At 40.5% G+C, this 27,980-nt stretch overlaps 2 protein-coding genes across 3 annotated transcripts in view; one reads left to right on the top strand and one right to left on the bottom strand.

Annotated features, from left to right (window-relative positions):
* Positions 1-770, top strand: part of PCNX4 (pecanex 4) — a 54,002-nt gene extending 53,232 nt beyond the window's left edge. Inside the window, exon 14 of the transcript XR_004185393.1 lies at positions 658-770. The gene's annotated coding sequence lies outside the window, so the exon portion shown is untranslated. The remainder of the gene's footprint in view (positions 1-657) is intronic.
* On the bottom strand, positions 32-20,985 carry DHRS7 (dehydrogenase/reductase 7). 2 transcript variants are annotated; one of them, XM_009211647.2, is made up of 7 exons: positions 20,349-20,985; positions 10,881-11,033; positions 8,759-8,865; positions 7,752-7,991; positions 5,318-5,440; positions 4,603-4,818; positions 32-267 (listed from the first exon to the last, which is right to left on the bottom strand). In XM_009211647.2, the coding sequence occupies exons 1-7, from the start codon at positions 20,479-20,481 to the stop codon at positions 220-222; spliced, it is 1,020 nt and encodes a 339-aa protein (XP_009209911.2). In that variant the 5' UTR covers positions 20,482-20,985; the 3' UTR covers positions 32-219. The 2 variants fall into 2 exon arrangements, with proteins under 2 accessions (XP_009209911.2, XP_009209912.2); XM_009211648.4 differs by lacking the exon at positions 20,349-20,985 and adding an exon at positions 19,945-20,312.
* Positions 20,986-27,980: the final 6,995 nt, after the last annotated feature.

The following is a 27,980-nucleotide window of genomic DNA, read 5'->3' as shown; positions in this document are numbered from 1 at the left end:
TTTATCCAAGAATATAGTATGAATTAATATCTTTTTTGCAAGATTCATGGCAATCTTTTATTATTTATTTTTTATTTCATTACATGTTGAAAACAAAATCATATCTATTAAAAAGTAAAATCACAAATTAGTCTTTGATTATTCAGAAGCATAAGAAGATTGCTGTTTTCATGTTTTCCATTTCTCCCTCCAGTGGCTTGAAAAGTACAGGAGCTCTTTTCAGTCACGTTTTGTCTTAAAGATTTTAAAATAAGAAGAGTCTGCATCCTGTAAAAGAGGGACAGAAACATGAATCAGTAACTACTCCTATTTACCCCAGTTTTTAACATTTTAAGTCCTTCTGTTTTGAGGAGCTATATCATTATGGTTCACTATTAAGAATCTTCACAAAATTTGAGAAACCGCTTAAATTAGAATTAAAAAATCATAGCCAAAATTTTAGATGCACACAAAAGTACCTCTAATGTGTTGAGCATCATCTCTGGTTTAGAGGAGGCATAAATAGCATGGGACTGTAATGCTAAATTCTCTATAATGACTTCTATGGATCAGCATATCATACCTACACTGCTTTGCCCTAATAAATAAAAACAATAAGTCAGATTATGTAGAACTGAAATATATGGGAGATAACGCTTTAAAATTATTTGTGGCCAGGCAGGCACTGTGGCGCAGCTTGTAATCCCAGCACCTTGGGAGGCCAAGGTGGGCGGATCACCTGAGGTCAGGAGTTTGAGACCAACCTGGCCAACATGGTGAAACTCCATCTCTACTAAAAATAAGAAATCAGCTGGGCGTGGTGGTGTGTGCCTGTAATCCCAGCTACTCGGGAGGCTGAGGCAGGAGAATTGCTTGAACCCGGGAAGCGGAGGTTGCAGTGAGCTGAGACAGCGCCATTGAACTCCAGCCTGGCCAACAAGAGGGAGACTCTGTCTCAAAAAAAAAAGAAAAAAGAAAAAAAAAATTATTTGTGAACTTTTTGTATATTGCTTAAGGAATAAAACAAGGCAACTTGATAATCCCCAAGATGTGATGTTTCTTTTGGGAAGAAATGCATTTACTACTTCCAAAACTTTGCACTAAGAAAGACAAAATAATAATAATGATAATACAAAAGTCAGTGCAGCCACTGTTCTTGATCCCTAAAAATAATAAAGATTCATTAAAAACAAAATTCCAGACATAATGTTCTTAGACTAAAGAAGCAAATTCTAGTTAACAAGTACTATTAGCTTGAAATAAGTTATACTAGCATTTTCTTAGATGCTTATCAATAAGAAAATACATATACACACATATATGTAAAATATAAAATAATGGGAGAGAGGAACAGTACAGACTATAAAGAATGAGGTATTATGTCCTACAAATTGCTTTGGGAGATGACAGAATGCCCAGCTTATCATAATAAAGAGCAACAAAGTAGTAAGACTATATAATAAGCAATATTTCAAAGATGGTGGTAGGAAGAAAAAGGCTGTCATTTTTTTTTTAGAAAAGCCTAGGTGTAAAAAACATGTGAGATTTGCTAAATGATGTTTATATTTTACAGTTAGATGTTCTCTAAACAAAACAAAATACCCTTCATATGGACATTTCTGAAAATACTATTACAGTGGGACTGAAATTCTCTAGTCCCTGGTCCCTCTTTCCTCTGAAAAAATCACTTCTATAATATATTCTTTATCTGCCCTATTATTTAAATTGAGGATGTGAACCAGTACACTCATTATGGAAAATATGGAAATTCCTCAAAAAATTAAAAATAGAATTACCATCTGATCCAGCAATTCCATTTATGGATATAAATCTAAAGGAAGTGAAATCAGTACCTTGAAGTGATATCTACACTCCCATGTTCATTTTAGCATTACTTATAATAGCCAGGATATGGAAACAACCTAAGTGTCCATTAGTGAATGAATGGATAAAGAAAACGTAGTGTGTGTGTGCGTGTGTGTATGGAATACTATTCCACAATGGAATATTTTTCAGCCATAAAACGATGGAATTCCTGGCATTTGTGAAAACATGGATAATGGACATTAATGCTAAGTGATAGAAGCAAGATACAGAAAAACAAGTACTGTGTGATTTCACTTATGTGGAATCTAAAAAGTCGTACTGAAAGGCAGAGTACATTGATGGTTGCTAGGAGCCAGAAAAATGGGGGAAATGGGGAGATCTTGGTCAAAAGGTACACATTTTGGCCAGGCACAGTGACTCACACCTATGATCCCAACACTTTGGGAGGCCAAGGCAGGTGGATCGCCTGAGCCCAGGAGTTCAAGACTAGCCTGGGCAACATGGCAAAAACCCATCTCTACCAAAACTACAAAACCTAGCCACGCATGGTGGTGTGTGCCTGTAGCCTCAGCTACTCAGGAGGCTAGGGTGGGAGGATTGCTTGAGCCTGGGAGGTGGAGATTGCAGTGAGCCACGATCACGCCACTGCAGACTCCAGCCTGGGCAACTGGGCGAGACCCTGTCTCAAAGAAAAAAAAATTAGAAATTTTCAGTTATAAGATAAATAACTTATGTTATTATAACTTACAAATTCTAAGGATCTAATATATAGTATGGTGACTATAGTTAATAATACTGTATTGCATATTTGAAATTTGCTAAAAAAGTAGATTTTAAGTGTTCTCACCACAACAAAAAAAAGGTAACTGTGGGTGACAGATGTGTTAATTAGTTTGGTCATGGTAATCATTTTACAGTGTATTAGATCATCACAATGTATACCTTAAATATATATAATTTTATGTGTCAATTATAATGAAAATCTTTGATCATTAAGGAAGCTGAATATCCTGCTATATCTAACTCAAGATGAGAAGGGGAAAAAAAGCACAATAGCTAACACTTAGAACACTCCAAGTTGTGTTTTAAGTGCTTTTCATATATTAAATTCATGTAATTCCCATACGATCCTGTGACTGGGCACTATTATCACTAATCTCCATCTTATATTAATAGATGGGGAGACTGAGTGATAGAGAAGTAACCTGCTTTAAGAGCGTGGGGCACAGCTGGGATTTGAACCCAGGTAGCCTAGCACCAGGCTGCATGCTCTTTGCCAGGAGACTGTGCTTCCTCTGTAGTCCCTCTCAACTCTTTCCATCACTGGGCACAAAGCTACTGCATCAGCTGTCCTCCATGTTTAAAACTCAGGTTTAATCTTTGATGAAACTTTACCTTTAGAGCTTCTACCCACACTACCAAGTCCCAACAATACCAAAACACTCATAAGCGATTTGGCCCAAAGCAAACTGTTCCACATTACTACTTGGTAGAAAATGAAAAGCTCCTTTGTGATTGTTCACACTCTGGACATTTTAGTGTGTCATGACCCAGTCTGATAACCTTTTATGTCTCTTAAGCATTTTGTTGTGTTTGTAACTTTTTACCCCCTAATTCATTTTCACTGTCCTGCAAAGAGTTGGAATAAATTAAATGTCTAACAATTAGTGGATTACTTAAATATTTGCAGGTATGTATAGTATGATCCTGTTTTATAATTCTTTTTTTATCTATCAAACCCTATTGATTCATTTCTAAAAGAAGGTGGTAACAAAGTATATCAAAGGCTAACAATAAAAACTATCCTCAGCAATAATCTTTTGCTGCATAATCATCTATAATTTTTTGTTTACTTCATTACATTTCCTATACTGTCTATAAATTAAATTCTTTTGAGGGTCACAATTTCTCAGAAATGGTTAATAGTATTCCCCGACTAATTGCTATAAAGAATGAGTGCTGAAAGAATGATCACCAGCATTTTCCTTAGACAGGGGAATAGGCACATCTTAGATGTGCTGAGTACTTCAGGAATGAGGTAAAAGCACATGCGTCTGTTTTAACAATGCAGTAAGTGCTTTGACAGGAAAGCACAGGGGCTGAGGTGCACCTGGTCCTGGGGAGAAGTGGGAGGGAAGGCCAGGTACCATTCCAAGGAGGTAACATGGGAGTTGAGACTGGTAGGATGGGTAGGAGTTGGTGGGGAGAAACAGTAGGGAAAGAACATTTTGACACACACACGGGCCAAACAGTATGTACAGAAGAAAAAAATGGCAGTCTTTGATTTGATTTTACCTTGTAAAAAAACTTCTTTCTCCAAGACTAGTAATAATTTATACTAAACCAAAAGATAAGCATGGTGATAAAATATTTTTTATTTATTTTTCTTTATATCATGAGATTGGTGGAAGGCTAGAAAGGTTTTTTTGTTTTTGAAACAGAGTCTCACTCTATCACCCGGGCTGGAGTGCAGTGGCACCATCCTGGCTCACTGCAACCTCTGCCTCCCGGGTTCAAGCAATTCTCATGCCTCAGCCTCCCGAGTAGCTGGCATTACAGGTGAGCACCACCATGCCCGGCTACTTTTTGTATTTTTAGTAGAGACGGGGTTTTGCTATGTTGGCCAGGCTGGTCTTGAACTCCTGGCCTCAAGTGATCTGCCTTGGCCTCCCAAAGTGCTGGGATTACAGACATGAGCCACTGTACCCAGCCAGAAAGTTTTTTAACCACTGGAAAATTCTGTACCTTCCTGCAAGATCGATACATATTATTAAGAAACTTAGAAATTGGTCTTACCACACCACTCTTAAAGTTCTCAATCCTTTTCTTCCCCATCTTGCTGGTTATCCACCAGGCCCAGGTTGGCATGTATTGCCACAAATATGTTACTAACAAGAAAGGTTGTTGTGAGATCCAAACTTCTTTCAAATCATTGGCCATGCTGATTAACATCAGCCGCACACAACGACTGGTTGTCATCTTGTGGGACTGGTCTCCATTATTGGCTATAGTCTAAGAAAATTTAAAAATTAAGTGAATTTATCCAAGCAATTTCACAGAAATTTAAGCTGGAAAGGACTCAAATGCCATCTAGTTGAGTGGTTCCTTTAGTGGAGCTTCATGCCCCTTAGGAGTCTCCATAAGTACTAATGGGAGTTTATAAACTATTTGTAATATTTCAAAAAGCCCAACAGAAACCATATGCTTACTAGATAATACAGCGCAGGCTAACTAAAAGGTGAAGATTCTTTGCTTTTAATTAGAATTGCATCACCCTAATGTGCTTAAAGACAATTACTACTTTTGTAATAAAAATCAAACTATTAAGACAATGCATTTAGCAAATGAAATTCCATAAACAATTTTCATAATGGCAGAAGTTGTTTTGTGAATAATTCACACAAAAGCAGTTCTAAGACAAAAACTCTGATATACAGTGATACAACACCAATATATAATGCCAATATGTAACTAGTAAACATTCAAATTATTCCCAACCAGAAATTTTTACCTTTGTGACTTCTCCAGCTAGGGAATTCTGCACAATATTTGATTGCACTGGTCCTGGGCAAATGTTAGAAACTATTATACCTGGGTATGCGGCAAGTTCTGTTCGAAGGCCATTAAAAAAACCCTAACAGGCAAAAAAAAAAAAAAGGAGGAAAAGAAGGCAAATAAATACAGACACGTATCTCATGACTTATCAAAATATGTTCTAAAATGTGTGAGTAAAGAACAGGGAGTGTAATCATGCAAGCTTATTAGGCACTTTTAACCGTAGACTGGAGGCAATCTAGAACAGACATTCTCAGCTCTTTCCAGGTATAAATGGTTCACCCCCTTTGATAGTGATGGGTCTTGCCATCAATGATTTTTATGGTAGGCATGCACTGGATAGGTAAAAAAAACTATCCCTGAAGATTCTGATATACCCTCTTCATACCAGTCCTCCTCTCCCCACTCCAAAAGGGGTGTATGTCCTTCACTGAGAATCACTTAGGTCAGGTTTCTGTTTATTCCCCAAAGTAGTCTAAAGTGCAAATGTTTGGGACAAAGGTGAGGAAGATGGGAGTAGTACTTCGCAGAAACTATCACAAAGAATGATTTCCACTTTTCCCATGTATATTGCTAATTTAACAGAATGAATTCATTTCAGCAAACATTTATCTTTTGGGGTAATAAGAGGGTACATGGCTAATTAAAAATGTAATATGATTGCCTACTGAATGACTTGTGTAAAACAGACTAGACCTTCTAGACTTAAAGATACTGACCATTTCTAAACCAATGGGGAGTAAACAGAAATCTACTGCCTCTCATCTCTTCCTAAATTAGGAAATGTTCCAAGACTACATTGTTATAAGGCTGGGTTATCTATTGAAAAGCCTAAACAGCTAACCCACAGTACATCTGTATATGATCCAAAAATGTTAAAACGCTATCAGCCCTGAATGCTGACCCCAACAAACAGAGGGGCTATGAGGGTTTATGATCAGAGACCAATACAGTGCCTGACTCAGAGATGAACCAAAAAACAAAACAAAACAAAAAAAAACCCTTGGTAAATTAATGGAAAACTCCCATAACTTTAACCTTCTGCCTCTCTGTAGCAAAAGAGGAGAGAGGACACCAAGCAAGCCAATACATCAAACACTAAAACCTCTCCTTGTTTGAAATCACATCTAGCATTGTGTGTAAACTTTTCAATGATAAACAAGTTAATTCTGTAGCTTACTGAGAATCTGAGAAGGAAATGTGCTCTTCAAAAAGAGTTTCCTGGTAACTACAGTCTCAACCTGCCACATTTTATCATAGGATCAAATCCAGTAATAAAATAATGAGTCTTGCAGGGCAGGCCAGACAGCTCATCTGTGTTTACTGAAAGCATCCGGCATATCTTATGAGATACATGGTGCCAAACAGATGGGTGGCCGCCCTCCCCCATCTGCCTGCCTAAGGCTTGCCCAACTGCTCTCCAGGAAGTGACTGATGCCTGTTACTAAATATGAGGAAATCATCAGTGTAGCATTCTGCTTCATCACTGTCTGCAGTTGTCTGCACTTTGCAGCAGAAAAAAAGATGTCCTAAAGAATCAAAGCTTCAAATTTTCATGAAACCATGATAACCATGTAGCTATTGCATCTCATTATTCCAACAGTGAAACATTCTACTTAAACTGACTTCAACAGCATTAAATATAAATTTTGTGTCTTCTTTAATCATTCTTTTCCTATTGGCCTTATAATTTCTTTATATCCAGTCTTAAGCCACCATTAAAAATTCATCCATTTCTAATATTTATACCTTATAACTTACGCAGTCCAAATCAAGCTTTTCTCCTTGCCTCTGCCTTGACTAGATTTTCTTCTTCCAATGAAACCAGAGTGAATACAGTCAAAATTTTTCCCAGTAAGGATATGAGACCAGGACTAATCATCCTGTGGAAAGTACCTATTTCTGACATGCGTATATAATTAGACCAGGCAAAACACACACCAACTACAAGGGGCAAAGAAAAGAAGTCACAGAAATGGGGAGGAAAAAGTACATCCTGAAGTGTATGTAGACGAAAGGAGAAGTGGACCCCCAATTTTCCATGAAGATGTGGTAGGAATAAGGACAAGGTGAAGAGTGACATGTTAACTAGATGATACACTTTTTCAGGGCAGAGACCCCATCTTACTATCTTTATATCCCCAGGGTCTGTTGTACTGCATGGCACAATGCAGTGCTTGATACATATTTATTTGTTCAACAAGTTAGAGGCATGTGTGGATCAAGTCTTTTTTAGCATCTACTGGGGGTGTCCTCTACCAAAGGTCTCCTTGGGTCTCTCTGTCTCCCCACATCACTTCCCAGCTCCAAGGACCTCACACAGTGATGGCCATATCCCCCACATACACATTTAAGTCAGTTCTATCAGAGTTGAGTTTGAGCAGCCTTACCCGGAGAGCATGCTTGCTAGCACAGTATCCAGTGGAAAGAGGTGCAGATATGATACCGAGGATGCTATTCACAGTAACAATCTTTCCTTGCTTCCTCTCGATCATGTGAGGCAGAACACATTTTGTCAAGGACACCGTCCCTAAGTAGTTAAGCTCTATTAGCTTTCTGTAGACATCCAAGCTGGTATCCATGCACAAAGAACGCTGGGATATTCCACCATTGTTGACCAGAATGTCGATCTAGTTAAATAAAATCAGAAAAGGGGTGTTTGGGGGATGTCCTGTGGATAGACTGATGGAATTCCTATAGATGGTTGGTTATATTGTTAACTTGAAGAATCAATGGAACAATGGTATATTTCCAGAAGTCAGAAATTAAAAAGATAAAACCCCGAATTTACCTGTGGAATTAAATTCCCATTTTAGGTGACTTTTTATGAAAGTTAATAATTGTCATAAAAATAAAAGCAGCCAGCCAGGCGCAGTAGCCTGTAATCCCTGCACTTTGGGAGGCCAAGGAGGGTGGATCATGAGGTCAGGAGTTCAAGACCAGCCTGACCAACATGGGAAAACCCTGTCTCTACTAAAAAATAACAAAATTAGCTGGGCGTGATGGTGCACGCCTGCAATCCCAGCTACTCAGGAGGCTGAGGCAGGAGAATCACTTAAACCCGGGAGGAGGAGATTGCAGTGAGTCAATATCACACTACTGCAGTCCAGCCTGGGCGACAGAGCAAGACTTCATCTCAAAATAAATAAATAAATAAAAGCAGCTGTAAATTTTTAGCTTCTTTTGTTCTACATGGAGGAATTTGTACTTGTTAAGACATGAAAAGTACTAATTCCATAACGCCAAAGACTCAGAGATTAAGGGGCCCAACTCATGGGTCCTATCTCACTGCATGGACCCCACTTGCCTAAAGCCCTTTGTATGACAGCACCATGGATGGGAATCTCTTCTGCAGTTACTTCAAAGCAAGACTGTATCAATATAAGATGCTACTTACTCTACCAAACTCCTGGAGAACAGCTTCGGTAGCCGCTTCATGGGAACCGGTGTCGGTCAGGTCAAGGGGCAAAACAAGTATATCTTTTTCTTTTAAATTGCCATTCTCTAAATAAAGACAAAAATTTGTGTGGAAGTCATGCCATAGTTCAATCAAGCTCCTTGCTACTCCCACTAACATCCACCCTGCAAAAGGAGTTGGCAACAAACTCATTTCCGGGTGACCCTGTGAGAGTTCCTCTCAGTGGTCAGGAAGAGGACTAGTGGTTAAATGATGATGTCTTACCAGACAAAATGCTGGCTGGCCTCACAGGAAGTAGAATGGCAACTTGAATATGCAGTCTAACTTTACAACTTGATTTCTGGCAGAAATCAAGATTATACTACAAACTACAAACTAGAAAAGAGCAAAAATTTTGGAGCAATTTCTTTAGAAGTACAGAGGTACCTTTGTTTTGTAATAGGCTCACAAAGATGAGTTGCTCTTCTACACCCAAAACAGCTATTTGTGCTTAAAATCAGTAAGAAGCTTAGAGTCCTACAGTCAAATGACATATAGAAGCTTCTCTCCAGAGGCTAAGGATTCCTGGAAGTAAACAGGGAAAAGGACACATGCCTGAAATTCCCATCCAAGAAACATGCTGCTGAGTTGTGATTGGCTCTTTCTGTTCATGAAAAGAACAACTGAAACTAATTTTCCTGGACTCTAACCTTGAAATACAAGTAACATCAGTAAGAAAAACAAGCAAATATAGAAAATACAAGAGGTAAAAAGACTTCATGGGCAAAAGAGTTAATTGTGAAACATCAACCGTATTAAATGAGAAAGTGGGCACTACAGATCTGCAAGATAAAAGGAAACAGCCTGTGCCAGGTAAGAAATGCTGACCTGGTTCATCTACTCCACCAGTACAGGACTTGCAAGTCACAGCAGCAGAGGAACAACTACTAAAAGAAGTGGCCCAGTGCAAAAACACAAGAGGCCTTTGAAAGAAGTATCATGAAAGAGGCCCATGGCCCTGCTGAGCACTACTGTGGCAACTAACTCTCATTTCTGGGTGATTAGCTTGATCAGCAAAGTTAAATATTTAAAAGAATGACAGGTAGAGAGATGGCCCAAAAAATGGTCTGTTGGAAAATTCAAAATTATCTCAGTTTAGGTACTATTAATAAATGGTCCATGAAAAATAATAACTTTCCTGTTCTATGAAAAAAATAACTTAGGTACTATTAATAAATGTTGCATGAAAAATAATAACTTGAGGTTGCTTTCAATGTGAACATAATGGCTGGGCACGGTGGCTCACACCTGTGATCCCAGCATTTTGGGAGGCCGAGGCAGGCAGATCACCTGAGGTTAGGAGGTCGAGACAAGCATGGCCAACATGGCGAAACCCCATCTCCACTAAAAATACAAAAATTAGCTGGGTGTGGTGGTGCACATCTGTGGTCCCAACTACTTAGGAGGCTGAGACACAAGAAACACTTGAACCTGCGAGGCGGAAGCTGCAATGAGCCAAGATCACACCATTGTACTACAGCCTGGGCAACAAAGTGAGACTCCATCTCAAAAAGAAAAAAGTGAACATAACTACACCAAAACTCAAACAAAAATATTAACACTGTTGCCCTTTATGTGAACATGAAAGTATTACCTCAAGTTGTATTTTTTAAACCTAATTCCATTCCTGTTCTTTTATCCTATATAATAAAAGTCTTATCCCATATGATTTTAATATCTGATACATTAATAAAATGAGTAAGGATTCTTCCTACTTTCTATGATCAGATACATGTATGTCATGGATAAGAACGCAACTGTTTTTTCTCTAAGACAAAAATCTAAGTCACTTGGTCACTAAAAATCCACCAGCATCTGATACAATTGTTGGTCACTCCCTAATGCCAAGAGTCAGTGCAAAAAAAGCACAGAAACGTGGCAGAAAAGAAGAAAAGGCAAGGGCAGCCAATTAAGACAAAAAGGAGAGGATCTGAGACGAAGCACTTAGAGCATTTGGAGCCAGGGGGAAATCTCACTCTTCTCTGAAAGTCCCAAAACTGTATTTGAGTTTAGATTCTGATTTATTTCTAGGAAGCACCGCTGCTATTTCAGATCTGCTTACCTAGACATCTTCTTTTCACCCTTTCCAGCTCGTGCACTCTTCTGGCTGACAGCACAAGAGAAACTCCTAGTTTAGACAACTGGTAAGCCAGCTCCTCACCAATTCCACTCGAGGCTCCAGTCACCCACACCACCATATCAGTCAGCTCCCATTCTATGGAAGGAATGACAATGGAAGGAAGAAAATAAGCAATGAATTACAATCATAAATCAAAGATTAGAAAAAAGAAAAGAAAAGAAAGCCTTAAACAATACCACTAAATATGAAGGCATGATGTATGGAGCTTAAAATTTGAACTATTCTAAGAAAGCATCTCCTTAACTAAAAAAAAAGCATTAATACAAATCATATAATAACAGTTATCAACATAGTATTCCTAGACTACAGAACCTCCATGACTTTTCCAGACTTTACTTCAAGGTAAGCCTTGTAACCCCATGTTTTCACCCCAAGGCTCTATTTATGACAAACAGATAAGATAAATATGATAGATAAGATAAACAGGCTAACTAAACAGGAAATCACTGCCTGGACTCACTTTCCTTAGCCATTAAATGAGCCATTCAGATTAGATGATGGCTGAAGGTCCCATCCAGTTTTTAATTATATTATTCTAATATTTTGCAATGGAGGTTGATGAAGAATCTAAATATACCAAGTTCTGTGCTGTTGATGGAAACATCCTAGATTTTTAAAGTAATATTTTCCCCATTTGCCAATCATGCCTGATGCCTATCAGCTCAAGGTCATTTTGTAAAAATGCTCCCCCGATGCCTGAGCTTTCATCTTAGGAGAATATAGTAATTCACCCAAGAACAAATGCATATTACAGAGAGATGAAATATTGTACTCTGCTTCTCTAATTATGTTCCTCTTAACAACTAAAAATGTTACAGTACTAAAGCAATGACAAATGGTTTATTCTTTTCTCCAATGAAAAACTTGTTAGCACTGCAGGAGATGATATTCAGTGTCTCTCTGAACTCGTAAAGTCACTGTTATGCAAAGTTCCTGTGTACCTTATTTAATAAAATAGATGTTATTTATCAAAAATATTAAACAAGGTATCACTTAACATCACATTTCTGATTTTAGATCAGAAAAGTTAAAATCAGGAAATGATTGTAGTGTTTTAAACAGCTCTAAATCCTAACTGTGATGTTAACAGTACCATCCCTGGAGACTGCCAGGGTTCAAATGCCAGCTCCAACACACACAGCACTGAAATGTTCCCAGGTGAGAACTCGGTGCCTTAATTTTCCACAACTGAAAATGTAATGAATAAGAACACATCCTTCACGTGATTGTTGAGAAATGAGTTAAAACATAGAAAGCACTCAGGGCAGGATATATCCAGTACATACTCAGTGTTTAATAAACATCAATTATAATTATTGCTCAAGTTTTTTAATAGATGGACTTCGCTACAGCAAAACATAGAACAGTCACTTAATAACCTATGTCTCCTAACTTCTCCAGCCAGGGAAACGGGGTTACAAATTCTAATGGCTTAACATTTTACATTACTTCCTATGTACTTAACACATTATCTATTAAAAGCCTCACCAGAACTGTATGAAAATGTATTATTATCTCAGTTTTACAGAAAAGGTAACTGAGGTTTACAGAGATTAATTTGTCCCCACTAGTCAGTAGATTCCATTAAGGGTAGGACCTTGTCTTCCTTGTTCATTGGTGTGGCCTCAGTGCCTAACAAGGACTGGAATATTGAAAAGGCTCCATAAATAACTACTGAATAAACAAACACCCAAGAATCCTGGCAGAGCCGGGATATAAGCCCAGGTATATCTAGCTCCAAAGCCCACACTGTCCACTATTTCATGATATACGTTTAAATATGATCAATAATTTAAAGCCCAACTGTTTCTTAGACATTCAAGAAAATACCACTTGTCCTTAGGAAAAAGGTTTCATGTAAATATCTCAACTAAGGCCAGGTACGTTGGCTCACACCTGTAATCCCAGCACTTGCCTGGAGGCCAAGGAAGGCAGATCACTTGAGGCCAGGAGTTCGAGACCAGCCTGGCCAACATGATGAAACCTGTTCTCTACAAAAAATACAAAAATTAGCCAGGTGTGGTGACGCATCCCTGTAATCCCAACTACTCAGGAGACTGAGGTGTGAGAATCACTTGAACCTGGGAGGCAGATGTTGCAGTGAGCCAAGATTGCTCCACTGCACTCCAGCATGGGTGACAGAGTGAGACTCTGTCTCAAAAAAAAAAAAAAAAAAAAAAAACAAAGGATGGAAACATCCCAAATACTATGTCTGGGCTACAATGCTTTCCTGTCATATAATGTGCTTTCGTAAAAGGCACAATTGGGCAACCTTCCTATAGGACTTTATGAAGAACAATATAACATCTATTCAGATAATCATTTATTCATTTATTGACTACTTGTTGTTCCCAAGTTCTGCAATCATCAGACTCTAAAGTGAATATCATTTGTTTTAGACACAGGATTTACTAACCAGCCTTGAGCTAACAAAGACTTCTTGATGTGTACACAACTAAGCAAATATTTAAAGCTGATGGTGTAAACCTTTAATGCAATCACAGTTCTGGCCTCTTCCTCCCACCCTAAAGAAACTTTTTTATTTAGCACCATTTGTTTCCCGATTCCACAGAATCTGGTATACATAATGGTCTCCCTTTAGGAGCCCCTGAAAGTAGATTCTTAGAGTTGAAAGGAAAGTGACAGTGCAACTCCCACTCCAGTTTGAGAATTCTCTTCTCAAGCCCTTGACCCATCTCTAATTCCCTCACAGGATGAGGAAGCTAATTATCTCTGAAGCTTCAGCTCCTTTTTTGGGGAAGTCTAATCATTCAAGGGATCTATTTTATACTAATGTGATAAGCTTGTAAATGCTATCAACTGGTAGCAGTGTGCAGTAATCCTGCCTTGTGGTTTGACAAAGAAGAAGTCAAACTTCTGGTGTCGGTGGGTCCAAGTGTCCGGCCTGAGGCATCCTCTCCATCCCTCCCTCTCCCAGCACCTCAAACATTCATCAAGGATTTTGTATCCAAGGCCCAGAAGTTTGTTACCCAAGATGACGAATATTGACATGGATGCAGTTGATGCTGAAAATCAATTGGAACTGGAGGAAAAAACACAGCTTATTAATGAAGTGTTGGAACTCCAACATACACTTGAAGATCTCTCTGTCAGAGGAGATGCAGTTATGGAAGAAAATCTCAAGCTAACATCAGAAAACCAAGTTCTTGGACAATACACAGAAAATTTCATGTCAGCTTCTAGTGTTTTTCAAACAACTGACACAAAAAGCAAAAGAAATATAGAATTGAAGCCCTTCTGTTTTATGGAATTGCGGCTGATCTTTCTTTATATATTGGACAGATTTCAAAAGTGATAGTACCTTTGTTTGTGGTTCCATTGAATATTTATAAAGCTAATGTCAGATGTAGGCAACATTCATAGCATAACGGGAGACTTCCATAAGTTTGTGTATTCTGTTAGTCTATGAGAATGTGCAGATGTATTGGAGACGTGATTTAGAATAGCACACATTTATGAAACTTAAAGATGAATGTTTTTAAAATTTGCCCTGATTTGTGGGTTTAGCCCTGTCTTTTATTACAGGCTTAGTAAGATATACAAGAAAATAACCATCACACTGAAAAAGTGACCCAAATCAGGTACTGACTGTACAGCTTCATGTACCCTATCCGTCTTCTTGGGCCCCTTCTCCACTGGCTTCTTCCTTCCTATCTCCCCTCCCCTAGGGAAAAATTGGTTTCACATTTGTAAAAGCAATTTTAATACTTAATCATCTCTGAGAGTAACCTGAACTTTAATTGTTGAAACTTAACCAAATGAAGACATTTTCTCAGCTAGGGCTTCTCATTTGTGATATTTAATACTAAGATAGAATTGCTGGTTTCTCTTTAATCTATTGAAAACAAAAAGAGGCTATAAAAATGAAGATTTTTCATTGAAACTGAATTGTCAATCTGGGAAGATAATTTTTTGTTGTCAAAAACTTCTTTTTGGCCGGGTGCAGTGGCTCACGCCTGTAATCCCAGCACATTGGCAGGCCGAGGCAGGAGGATCACCTGAGGTCAGGAGTTCAAGACCAGCCTGGCCAACATGGCGAAACCCCGTCTCTACTAAAAATACAAAAATTAGCTGGGCATGGTGGTGGGCGCCTATAATCCCAGCTACTTGGGAGGCTGAGGCAGGGAGAATTGCTTGAACCTCTAGGAGGTGGAGGTTGCAGTGAGCCGAGATAGTGCCACTGCACTCCAGCCTGGGCAACAAAGCAAGACTCTATCTTAAAAAAAAAAAAAAAAAAAATCTTTTCTTTACAAAATTACCTACTTGGTATCTGAAAAGATATAAATTATGGTCGTGTGTGTTTAAAATAGAAAAGCTTAAGGGAAAATAGAAATAGGGTAGGAAAGTACTTGGTAAAATACTAGTAACCAACTCCAAATATTTTCACTCCAGATTTGTGTTATCTCTGGCACAGAGTAGATCTTTTGGGAAATACATGAGAGTAGATTAAGCTCAACTAAGCTTTTTTTTTGGCGGGGGTTGGGGGGCGTGGGGGGGAGGTGGGGAGGGGACAAGGTCTGGCTCTGTCACCCAAGCTGGAGTGCAGTGGCATGATCTTGGCTCCCTGCAACCTCCACGGCTCAGGCTCAAGCCAACGTCCCACCTCAGCCTCCCAAGTAGCTGGGACTACAGGCGTGCACCATCACGCCTGGCTAATTTTTTTGTGTGTATTTTTTTGTAGATATGGGGTTTTGCCAGGTTGCCCAGGCTGATCTCGAACTTGTGAGCTCTAGCGATTTGCCCACCTCAGCCTCCCAAAGTGCTGGGATTACAAGCGTGAGCCACCACACCTGGCCAACTTTGACTAATCTTAATATACCACATCTGGAAGAGAACAGTTACAAAGAGTTTGGTCTTAAGGTTTATTTCTCGTCAGCAGATTAACTTTTGCAAAATTCCTTAAGAATGTATTAGTATCAGAATTGTGAAAAATGGGAGAGTTTCAGATGCATACTTATTGAAAATCTTGCTCAGTTTTATCCTGCTTGTTCTCCCAGAATTTTCTGTAAACTGAACGACTCCGTTTAAAGAGTTTGTCACCTTTAACAACTTTTAAAAATTCAGTTTGTAGACTCCATTTGTTAAAGGAATCAATATCAGAAGGAATACTTAAATGTTATATTAGGAAAAGGGATCCACTAATATAGCTTATGGTTATTAGAGCTGGGCTACTTTTAATTTATGGAAGTATCTTACGTATAGGTGTAAGAATGACTCACTATATGAATACATATTAATCATACTGCAAACATTTTGCATCTCTTTTGTGACCTACACAGACACTTAAATTGTGTTGCAATTCTGCTGTCTTGTTTTACAAAAAGCTCTTTAGGGAAGAAAAGAAAAGAAATCAAACCTGTCTTCCAAATAACAATCCCTCACAGTTGTTAGGGAAGACAACCATTATGTCTTCCCTAAGTCCTTTCATCTCTTACTCCTCTAAGGCTAAATAAACCTATCCAATTTCTCCACCTTCCCTTACATGACATGGTATCAGGTTTCCTCGCTCTTCTGCTCACGCCCACCTGCACCAATGCTAGTTGGTCAATGTTCCTGTTTATTAAAGGGTACTGGCTAGGGCAGGACACATGATTTGGTAGGGTCTGGACAGCGCAGAGCAGGATGAGATGACAAAAATCACTTCCCTTGTCCCCCAGAAGGTAGGGTCTATGAGGGCCTGGACTGTGGCTGATTCAGTCACTGCAGTGTCCCCAGTGCCCAGCACAGAGGCCGGCACATACAAGCAGCTAGTCAGGAGACTTCTGTTGTTTGCAGCTGTTGCTTCAGACACTGAAGCCTACAAGTGCAACCCAAGGTTGCCTAATCTTTTCTGGCAGCCACTTCACAGCTGACTCCTATTGAGGTTACTGTTAACAAAAACAAGTTTTGCTCACATGTGCTGCTGCTGAAATTTTTCCTCCTCTAGACTTCTGCCATGGATTTTTCTGGACCATTTTAATGTCTAAAATTAGTCACCCTTAAATTTCGCCATGTGTGGCTGGGCTTGATGGTTCACACCTGTTATCCTAGCACTTTGAGAGGCCAAGGCAGAAGGATCACTTGAGGCCAGGAGTTCAAGACCAGCCTGGAACATAGTGAGAGCCTGTTTCTACAAAAAGTTTAAAAATATCCAGGTGTGGTAGTTTGTACCTGTAGTCCTAGCTACTGGGGAGGCTGAGGTGGGAGGATTGCCTGATCCCAGGAGTTTGAGGCTGCAGTGAGCTATGATCATGCCACAGCACTTCAGGCTGGGTGACAAAGCAAGACCTTGTCTCTCTATTAAAAAATATATATATCACCATGTGAGATACATGCTTGGAAATGCACAGAATTTCTCTAGACTAATACAGCAGAGGCAGGAAATGGTGGCTGCCTCTAGAGAGGCATACTAGGTGGCTAGGGCACAAGGGTCAGAGAAAGCTCTTTACTTTTTACTATATATCTTTTTGTATTTTTTACTTTTGTATTACGTAAGTGTGCTATTTTTTTTTTTTTTTTTTGAGACGGAGTCTCGCTCTGTCGCCCAGGCTGGAGTGCAGTGGCCCCATCTCGGCTCACTACAAGCTCCGCCCCCCGGGTTCCCGCCATTCTCCTGCCTCAGCCTCCCGAGTAGCTGGGACTACAGGCGCCCGCCACCTCACCCGGCTAGTTTTTGTATTTTTTAGTAGAGACGGGGTTTCACCGTGTTAGCCAGGATGGTCTCGATCTCCTGACCTCGTGATCCGCCCGTCTCGGCCTCCCAAAGTGCTGGGATTACAGGCTTGAGCCACCGCGCCCGGCCAAGTGTGCTATTTTTTTAAGGGACAAAAAATAATAAACCTACAGAAAAGTCAAGAAGGATAATTTTTTTTTTCTTTTTCCATCTTGATAGAGTCTGCCCATCTCTCCAGTCTGAGCTGTTTTGGGAATCTGAGTCTATTTCAATTTTCCTTTAATCTTTTCTTCTTTCTCACTCCCTACCTCCACCAGGAATCTTTTTAGACATTTTTTTTCCCTAAAACTCTCCTGTGAAATGTTAATTCCACAGATATACGGTATATCATTTATGTACTGTACATATATCTGTGCTTTATACATAAAAGGAGTTCTGTAAAGTTTACTTCTGCCAGGCATGGTGGCTAATGCCTGTGTTCCCAACACTTTGGGAGGCTGAATGGGGTGGATCACCTGAGGTCAGGGGTTTCAGACCAGCCTGGCCAACATGGCGAAAACCCAGCTCTACTAAAAATACAAAACTTAGCCAGACGTGGTGGTATGTACCTGTAATCCCAGCTACTAGGGAGGCTGAAGCAGGAGAATCACTTGAACTCAGGAGACAGAGGTTGCAGTGAGCCAAGATCACACCACTACACTCCAGCCTGGCCAACAGAGCAAGACTGTGTCTCAAAAAAAAAGAAAAAGAAAAAAAGCTTACTCTTTGGTTAATAAGCATATGACTAAATTTTAAGATTAAGTTAAACGTTAAATTAAAATTTAAAAGTTATTAACACCTAACTTTATAACTGTATTTGCTGAAAAACATTTTTATGGTTTTTGACACAGTGTCTCACTATGCTGCCCAGGCTGGTCTTGAACTCCTGGACTCAAATGACCCTCCCACCTTAGCCTCCAGAGTAGTTGGGATTGCAGGTACATGCCTCCACACCAGATTTTTGCTAAATAACTTTTATGTAACTTATTTACTTAGATAAATAGCAATTTATCAAACTACATGTGCAAATTTGCAAATTATATAACTACCTAATAACAATGTAATTAAATTTAAAATCCTTCAAACTGTTCTTTTCCAGCAAAAGATAACCGAAAATATTAAATGAATTTCTTAAAATTGTCAGTGATCTTAACTTTTAACTTTTCCTTAATATAAGAAAATAACTTTTAGTAGCTTAGAGATATTCATTCAGATGTTGTCAACAATTTTCCTTTTTAGCACTTGACATAATTTGATGGGTTGAATATTTTTTGTAGGATTAAATTATAAAATATAATCTATTTTCATTTAATTCTCCAAGTCCAAGTGAACACAAAAGCACTAAGGATCAAACACAAACAACGTCTGCAAGGCAGCCAATGGCAGCCAATAGGCACACATATTCCCCCACTGGGATGGAACAATCAATCAAGAGAAAGCCCTTGGTTAATGAAGTTGTGCAGTATTTGGGATTCCGGCTTTAAAAGGAGAAAGCCCAATCACTTGCCATAGTTTCTTAGCACTGCTCTCGCGTCTATGTTGTGTATTTTTCGTGAACTCAATGTCAGTGCTGCACAGGCTATACCCAAGAAAACCCAACCAGAAAAATGAAATACTAAGGAATAACATTTTCTCGGGTGGGGTTAAGCTTTGGAGGGGCACAACCCACTGTATCAGATTTTTTTTTTTTTTTTTTGGTCCACAAGAACCAATTCTCACCTTGGGATAAATATCACCCCCCTCAACGCCCAACTCATAGTGCCCCCACAACATAGTCTATCTTTTGAGCTACTATCTTTTCCAAGCAAACTTTGTAACATGCTTTGAGTATTTTTATACCAGAAACTTGGTCTAGGGAAACCCCACTTCCCCAAGTCCTTAAGGATCCAAAGCCTAGCTTTTGGTAGGTCATTTAATTTTTCTGAACATCAGTTTCCCTATCTGGAAAATAAGACTAATAATGCCTACCTTGTAAGAGTTGGAAACGTTAAAGGTTATGGGTATAAAGCGCTGAGCACACAGCCTACATATAGCAAACAAACACAATGTCAAATACGAAGCAAGACACAGATAAAGTGAGATGGGCAGTATGCCAACAATGATCTCACTCCAGCAAACTGCCATTTCAATTCTTTCTAGTGTTCAACTTTCATCCCAATAAGTAGGTAGGTGAGTGACTTCGGATTATCTCAGATTTTATTTCAAAACAGCAGGAGTGAGAAGTGGAGGCTAGACAACTTCAGGTAGTAGAATGACGGGGCTTCCAGTACTTACAAAGGAGGTTCCCTTACAAACGCAGGGGGACGCTCACTGTTCTCAAAGTATCGTCCTCTGAGGCAACACTAGAATCCTTTGAATCCTGAGTAGGATGTCAGAGTCCTCAGAGGCCCCGCCGACTCCAGTGCTCTCTTATAGTTTGGCACTCCCTGGAGAGGTTTCCTAGCCTGAATGGCAAGTCCGTGCCATCTTCCGACCAGGACAGAAGACAAAGGGGCTTTTCAGCCCTCGCGTCCTCCTCCCCAACCCGCAGCCCAGCGTAAGGCGCAGCCAGGCCTTCGGGAAGCTCCACGCAACCCGCAAAGGACCCGGGATCACCGCGGAACCCCCGGAGACCCGGACACGCCTCGGCAGCTCCGAGCCCGGCCTCCCAGTCGGGAGCGGCTTTGGCCGTTCCTCACCTGGGCGTCGTCCCTGCCACTCGGCCCATAGTAGCGTCAGGTCGCCGTCAGCCCGCAGGAAGCGCAGCAGCTGCACCACGAGCAGGAGCAACGCGCACAGCGCCAGCAGCCAGAGCAGCAGCTCCCAGTTCATCGCGGCCGCCCACGCCCAGCTCCGGGGGAAGAAGACAGCCCGCACCAGAGTCGCGTCGCTGCCCTGCGGGATCGCAGCGCCACCCTTTCGGCCAGCCCAGAGCGGCACCGCCCCGGCTCTGCCCAGGGAGCAGGCCGGGAGGAGGAGCCGCTCGGGCGCCCCGGGCTCAGCACTCGCGGCCGCACTCGCCTCCCTGGGGCTGCCCGCGCCCTCTTGCGCCACACCCAGCGGGGCAGGCAGATTGCTTGAATTCAGGTTTCCAAGACCAGCCTGGGCAACATTGGGAAACCCTGTCTCTACCAAAAATAAACAAATAAAATTCCAGTATTTTTTAAAAAGCTGATTCAAACAGAAGCTACATATTATATACTACATTATTTCCTTTCTGTACAGGAAAACTAGCAACAGCCAGGAGACAAAGAATCATTCTTGCCTGGCCCCTCTTCTCCATTCCTATTCAGAAAGAACATTCCCTTTTCAAGTTTCAGTATCTTTTCATGAGGTCGAGAGAGTGCCGAAGAGTGTGGCTATCACTCAAGACCCCACAAGTCAAGGCAATGGTCCCCCCATGGGGACAAGGACCTTTTACAATTAGAGAAAAAAAGACTGAAGCCATGTGCTGTGTTGGCACCTTACAACCTGATTCTGACCACACACAAACTTACTCTCAGCTAAAGTGGCTGTTTGGCAACCAAAGCCTAGCTTGGTACCAAATCCTCCCCTTACCCAAGCCATGATTCACATCCTAATATAAACAGCAAATAAAAACAGAGAACGTAATGAAAATACCAAGGTCTTGCCTACTCTAATACACAAAAGAGTAAACTACTGTTCTTGATTAATTTCCGTTTGAAATGAGCTTCAAAACATTTCATTACTTCCCACTAAATACCTACATGTGTTTAAGGCATTAACAGTAGCATCTTTCTTGTTTTCAAGCATTTGAAAGCAAGAGGGCTTTCCATTCACAAGCCTCAGAGGGACCCAGTTAGAGTGCATAGATACTAGGCCATGTATGAGAACGACCTGTGACCAAATGGAGAAAGTTCTGGACGTTGATGCAGTAGAACTTTCATCCTCTTTATGTCCTAGAATACCTTGTATGCTCTGATGTCAAAGGCTGTTCCTTGGCTGAAACTAAATATGACTTTAAAACAGTCATGGAAATAAAAGAAGCAGTGACTTCCTTCCCCAATGTTGTTTTCTTTTTCCAGTCTTGCGTGCCAAACTTTTGTTTTTCTTCAAATGTTTTGAAGAATGTTACTTGCAGTAATCGAATTTCCTTAAACAGCTCTTCCTTCTCTTTTTTTAATCCTATTATAAACCTCCCCACCCTCATCCTTCTCTAAAAAGCTTTTTGGAGTTATCTGGACTCACAGTCATCTCTACCCAAATCTCAGCTCTTTCCACAATTACTTCTGAACTATGTCTGATATTGTTTTTTAATTATTTTTGGGGTTAATATATTATTGTTGCAATAGAACTTTAGAATCCTTGAAATAGAGTAGCAAATCTGATGCTCCTTTTGAAGAGTCTGCAATACATAGCTTAGTGTTGACATGAGAAACAATAAGCCCACATTGATTGAATTCTCCTTTTCCTTGAAATTTAAACCTCCTTCAGAGAGAGTAGAAGGATAGTTACCAGAGGCTAAGAAGAGTAGTGAGAGGGTTGGGGGAAAGTGGAGATGGTTAATGGGTACAATTATAGTTAGAAAGAATGAATAAGACCTAGTATTTGATAGCACAATGGGGTGCCTATAGTCAATAATAATTTAGTTGTATGTTTTAAAATAACCAGAAGAGTAAAATTAGATTGCTTGTAACACAAAGGATAAATGCTTGAAGGGATGGATACCCCATTTACCATGAGTGATTATTACACATTGTATACCTGTATCAAAGTATCTCATATACTCCATAAATATATAGACCTACTATGTACCCACAAAAATTAAAAATTAAAATTCAATTTTTTAAAACCTCCTTGAAGTTCCGAAGTCAATGTTAAAATAAGAGTTGCTAGCATTAAATATGTCAGTCTTCTCTGAGTATTATTAAAATGCTTTGAATAAAGTCACAACCAAGGGGTCCTAAAGTCTTTCTATAACTGGTAACCTTCATTTTTAATTGCAGGTGTAATAGAATGGTACCCTCCCTTCCCTCCTTTTAGTAATGGCCACTTTTGATGGTCTGGGCTCAGGCCCATTCATGGCAGCTAAGGCCCATTCAGGTCAGCTAAGATGAAGGCAGCTGTGCGTAAGCAATTGCCACCTTCCATAACAAAAGAATTACACAAAAATAACTTTAAAAATCCAGATCCTCCAAGATCGGCAGTCCCTGGGCGGGGGAAAAAGAAAAAGTGAGTGGAAGCTGTGAGTGGAAACAGGAACCGAGGAAGTCTAGGGAGGGAATATTTTTCCTCAAGAACAAGAAGGGGTTTGTGGTTTTTGATTGAGGGTGTTTTCACATACCTTAGATGCTTTTGGAAATGTATTGGATGAACAGTTGCCATAGTGCCAGCTAGCCAGGGTGCCATCAGAGTGCTAAAGGTCTGGGCACTATGTAAAGACATACCCAACAAAGAATTGCCCTGCCCCAAAAACTCACAGCACCCTTACTCAGAAATCCTGCAACCTGGCTGGCCACAGTGGAGAGGAGCTCTGCAATCTATTAGCTGCCTCCCACCACACGCTCTGGCTTACACCTGCCTGGCTATACCCCAGGTACAAGCATTCAGGTCATTGTCTAGTTTTCTGATATTCTTCAGGCAGACAAGGTCTTACCTAGAGTCTTATTTACAAGAAAATATAAGTTATTTTCTTATCTTTAGTAATCTCATGGGATCCCTCAATAAGAATATCTCACTCCACTATTCACCACAAGCAGTTCCCCATATCAGTGCATCGATTGCTTGTTTAGATTAGCCAATTTCCACAGTATCTTGAGACTCTTAAACATAAGCAGTTTATGGCTCTCACTCTCTCTCTCCCTTAAATGCCATGTTTCAAACTTCCCTTTATATATCTTGGTATATGATTTAGTAGTGGTGGTGGTTATTCGAATCTAGAACTTCGAACACTCATACACACATGAGTACATGCAAAGCTGGTGAAATTTGAATGAGGTCTGTGGATTTTGCCAATACCAATCCCCTGGTTCTGTTATTGTTTTAAAATTATGTAAAATTACTAGTGGGGGGAACGGGGTACAGGGTACACATCTGTTCCATCTTGGCAACTTCCTGTGAATCTATAATCATTTTAAAGTAAAAAGTTAAAAAAATTAGGTTAAATTTCTTAAAATATGCGAATATTTTCTTAAAATTCTAAAACTGCTCGATGCTTTTCTCTCTTTCTCTTTTTTCTCCCCTCTCCAGCCAGAACCAGCCTTGGAGATAAGCAGAGTGAACAGAAATTTATGCTCTCAGATTTAAGGAAAACAAGATTCTTTCTTGCTTCTTAAATCATACTCCATCCCATCAACTTGCAAACATGCTGACACTTCTCATAATTTCACTCTTCATAAACCAAAGCGTAAGGTCAGAGGAGAACTTGACATATTAGAAGACTTAGGCATTGAAAGTGGTTAGTCTAACTAACCCCTTGAGGTTCTGGAGAACCTGGGACTCAAATTTTGGAAGATGTGACAGATGATGTGTTAAAATACATTGCACAGAGGCTGAAGTGGGAGGATCGCTTGAGACTGCCTGGAAGGCAGAGGTTGCAGTGAGCCGAGACTGACGGTGCCACTGCACTCCAGCCTAGGCAACAGAGCAAGACCCTGTCTCAAAAAAACAAAACAAAACAAACAAACAAACAAACAAAACCAAGAAACAAAAAAGCCATTGCACCAAGTAACAGTCAACTTTTCAGCAGAGGTGAGTAATCAGTTAAGGCTTTCTGGAATGCCAGCCCACCTCAAGGCCTTGTACATATTGTTCTCTCTACATAGAGGGATGGCCAGAAATCCCCCAGATGGATCCACGAATGCTCACCTCCTGTGTGCAAACCACCATGTATTTCCCTCCCATGTTGTATCAGGGTTGGTCACTGCAACCAGTAGAATGCTGCAGAAATGATGAGTGTGTGACTCCCAAGGATAGGTCACAGAAGATATTGCAGCTTCTACCTCTGGCTCTCTCTTGTTTATACCTTTACTAAAGTATGATTCGAGTACAAGAAACTGCACATATTTAAGGTATACAATTTGATGAGTTTGTCAAATATATACACCTGTGAAACCATCACCACAATCAAGGTAAACATTTCCGTCACCCCCAAATGGGGTGACCCTTTGAAATCCACCCCTCCTCTACCTTTTCCCTAGGCAGCCACTGGTCTATTCTCTGTCACTGTATGGAAGCACCTTACCTGTTTCCTCTGTGGGATGTAAAGTCCCATTTCTGGATCCTTTCAGGTCCCTGTCTAATGTCTATTCTCTTTGCCTTGCCCTTACTTTTGTTCAGACCAAATTTAGCCTTAGTGGGGAGTTTGATTTTGTAATTCCGAACCCTAAGCAGTCTTGGATTGCTGTCTGCTGAGATGGTGCATGAGAGCAGTGAGGAGCATGATCTGTTTTAACAAAGCTGTATGCTGTTCCCAGCTAAGACCAAGGCTCATCTCTTTCTAGTAGGATCTTGGCAGGAGCCACAAGAAGTAACCAACACAACAGGAGTTAACCTGTCCATATGCTTTCTAAGTGCCAGGCCTATTCTAAGTGCTTCATATATATTAAATCCCTTAATCCTCACAATAATCCAGTTAGTTAGGTACTATTTTAATTCCCATTTCCCTGATGAGGAAGCTTAATTGTGATTAAGTAACTTGCCCTAGGTCACACAGCTAGGAGATAGGGTCTTTGAACCCAGGTAGTCCAATTTCAGTCTTTGCTCTTAAACCACCATATGATACTGCCTCTCACACCAGAGCAGCCTAACTTTGTTCTGCTGGATTCCCTGAAGCTTCCACCTTAGTAGGTACAGGTCTGAATCCCAAAGAAACTACAATAACATCTTAATTAGCTGCTTCATTACCATATCATAAAGACTGCCCACTTCCCACCCAGGGATGGAGGGAGATGGAGAGAGCCTCACTGCCTCCTACCCCACCTTGACACAACAGTTCACATTTTAGGATCTTTCATTTCTAGCACTCTACTTCTGGGTACTAATATCTTAATCAGTCGGTACTCTCAACTGCAAATGGCAGAGACCCACTCAAATTAGCTTACGAGAAATATTAAGGAATGTATTGGTGCCTCCATAGGTAAACCCCGTACCCTAAGGATGTGGCCTGCCTCTGCCCCCACCCTGAGGTCCAAGTGAAAACCACTAACCTGAGGGCCAGGAACCCGAGCACAGCAATGAGGCCTGTTACTTGGAGACAGAAGTGCTCAAGCAAAGCCCAGGGTCATTACCCTCATTCGGTAAGAATTTTGATGTTGATTTCTAGTGTCTAGAGACCTCAATATCCAAAATAAACATTACTATATTAATTTGCTAGGGCCGCCATAACAAAGTATCACAGACTGGGTGGCTTAAACAGCAGAAATTTATTTTCTCACAGTGCTGGAGGCTAGAAGTTCAAGGTCAAGGAGCTGACAGGGCTGGTTTCCTCTAAGGTCCTCCTCCTTGACTTGAAGTAAGGAAGACCACCCCTCTCTCCTTGTGTCATACCTCAGAAAAAGAAAGAGGAAGCAAAAGTTACAGAAAGGCAAAAATAAGATCAATAGTCAGATAGCCCAGCGCAGCACCTCCATCCTGGTGTTAAAAATCAACCCCTGACCTAGCTGCTTGTATCATCCATAGATTCCAGGCATTGTGTGAAGAAGCATTGCAAAATTTTCTGTTCTGTTCTGTTCTGTCCTGTTCTGTCTTGATTACCAGTGCATGCAGCCCCAGTCCTGTACCCCATGCTTGCTCAATCGATCATGATCCTCACATAGACCCCCTTAGAGTTGTAAGCCCTTAAAAGGGGCAGGAATTTCTGTCTCAGGGAGCTTGGCTTTTGAGACACAAGTCTGCGGAAGCTCCCGGCCGAATAAAGCTCCTTCCTTCTTTAACCCAATATCTAAGGAGTTTTGTCTGTGGCTCGTCCTGCTATAGCAGATGGCCGTCTTCCTCCTGTCTTCTTATAGTCTTTTATCTGTGTGCATCTGTGTCCTAATCTCCTCTTCTTATAAGGGCATCATCAATCATATTGGATCACGGCCCACTGACATGACCTTGTTTTACCTTAACCACCTCTTTAACAACCTCATCCCCAAATACAGTCTCATTCTGAGGTACTAGGAGTTAAAACTTCAACATACTAATTTCAGGGGAACACCATTCAGACCATCACAATAAACAAAAAATAAAGCTGAATTTATTGCTTGGTTATATAAGGGAGAGCTATGCTGACCAGGCCCAGTCTCTCTAAGCAGGTCAGGGAACTGATCTTAATACGGTTCTGCAGAAGCATGGAGTTTGGTGACTGGCAGAGTAGGTCAGTGTCAGCTGAAGAACTGTAGTTACTTGAGTGAGACTTTAGTAGATTCGTTGGCACTCAGTGGTATGTTCATTGAAGCAGTCCATTCCCAGCTGGTTTGCTTTCACAAGCAAGGGGTTGTCGCTGCTGGGATGGCTTCCAGAAGCATGCTTGCAGAGGTGAGTTGTTGACTGATTAAGTAGATTTAAAATCATTTCTGGTGGTTGATCTTGTATACTGGCTGTAAATCTTTCCTAGGAGTGTGGGAACTTTTAAAAGTTTTCACTAGTGTCAAAAATAATACTTAAGTTGGGCATGGTGGCTCACACCTCTAATCCCAGCACTTTGGGAGGCAGACGTGGGAGGATCACTTGAGCTCATAAATTTGAGACCAGCCTGGACAACATGGCAAGATCTCATCTCTATTAAAAATCAAAAAAATTAGCCAGGCATGGTAGCACACATGTGTAGTCCCAGCTACTCTGGAGGCTGAGGCAGGAGGATCACAGGAGCCCAGGAGGTTGAGGCTGTGGTGAGCTACGATTGTGCCACTGCACTCTAGCCTGGGAAACAGAGCAAGAGCCTGTCTCAAAAAATAATACTTCAGAAAGAGTTAGTTATTCTCACTCAAGTAACTACAGTTCTTCAGCTTACTTATATATATGAAAGAGAAGATTCAAGTAAAAAAAAGCAAAGCATTATTTAAAAGGGTAAAGAGAGAGATGAAAGTATAAGCAGCCAGGAAACAATACATCTTGTTCACACAATCTGTGGATAAACTCATTACCTGGCATGTAGCAAAGAGGATGTCCTGGATAGTTGTCCTTGGGAAGATGGATTGAGGGAATAAAAAAAAAATTGTTTTTTTTTAATGGAGTTTTGCTGAAAAGCACACATGACAGGCTGTGCCCGCTGTGTAATGTCTCCCCCTGTGTCTCCAGGAAACACTCCCTTAGCTAGGCCAGGTCTGCACTCTTTCCCTCATCAGCATCCCTCACCAATCACAGGGTTCCCAGGAAACAGAGTGGAC

This window comes from Papio anubis, chromosome 7, assembly GCF_008728515.1.
Source record: "Papio anubis isolate 15944 chromosome 7, Panubis1.0, whole genome shotgun sequence".
Lineage (NCBI taxonomy): Eukaryota > Metazoa > Chordata > Mammalia > Primates > Cercopithecidae > Papio > Papio anubis.
The sequence above is the reverse complement of the archived record's forward strand: the minus strand, read 5'-3'. Positions and strand labels throughout refer to the sequence as shown.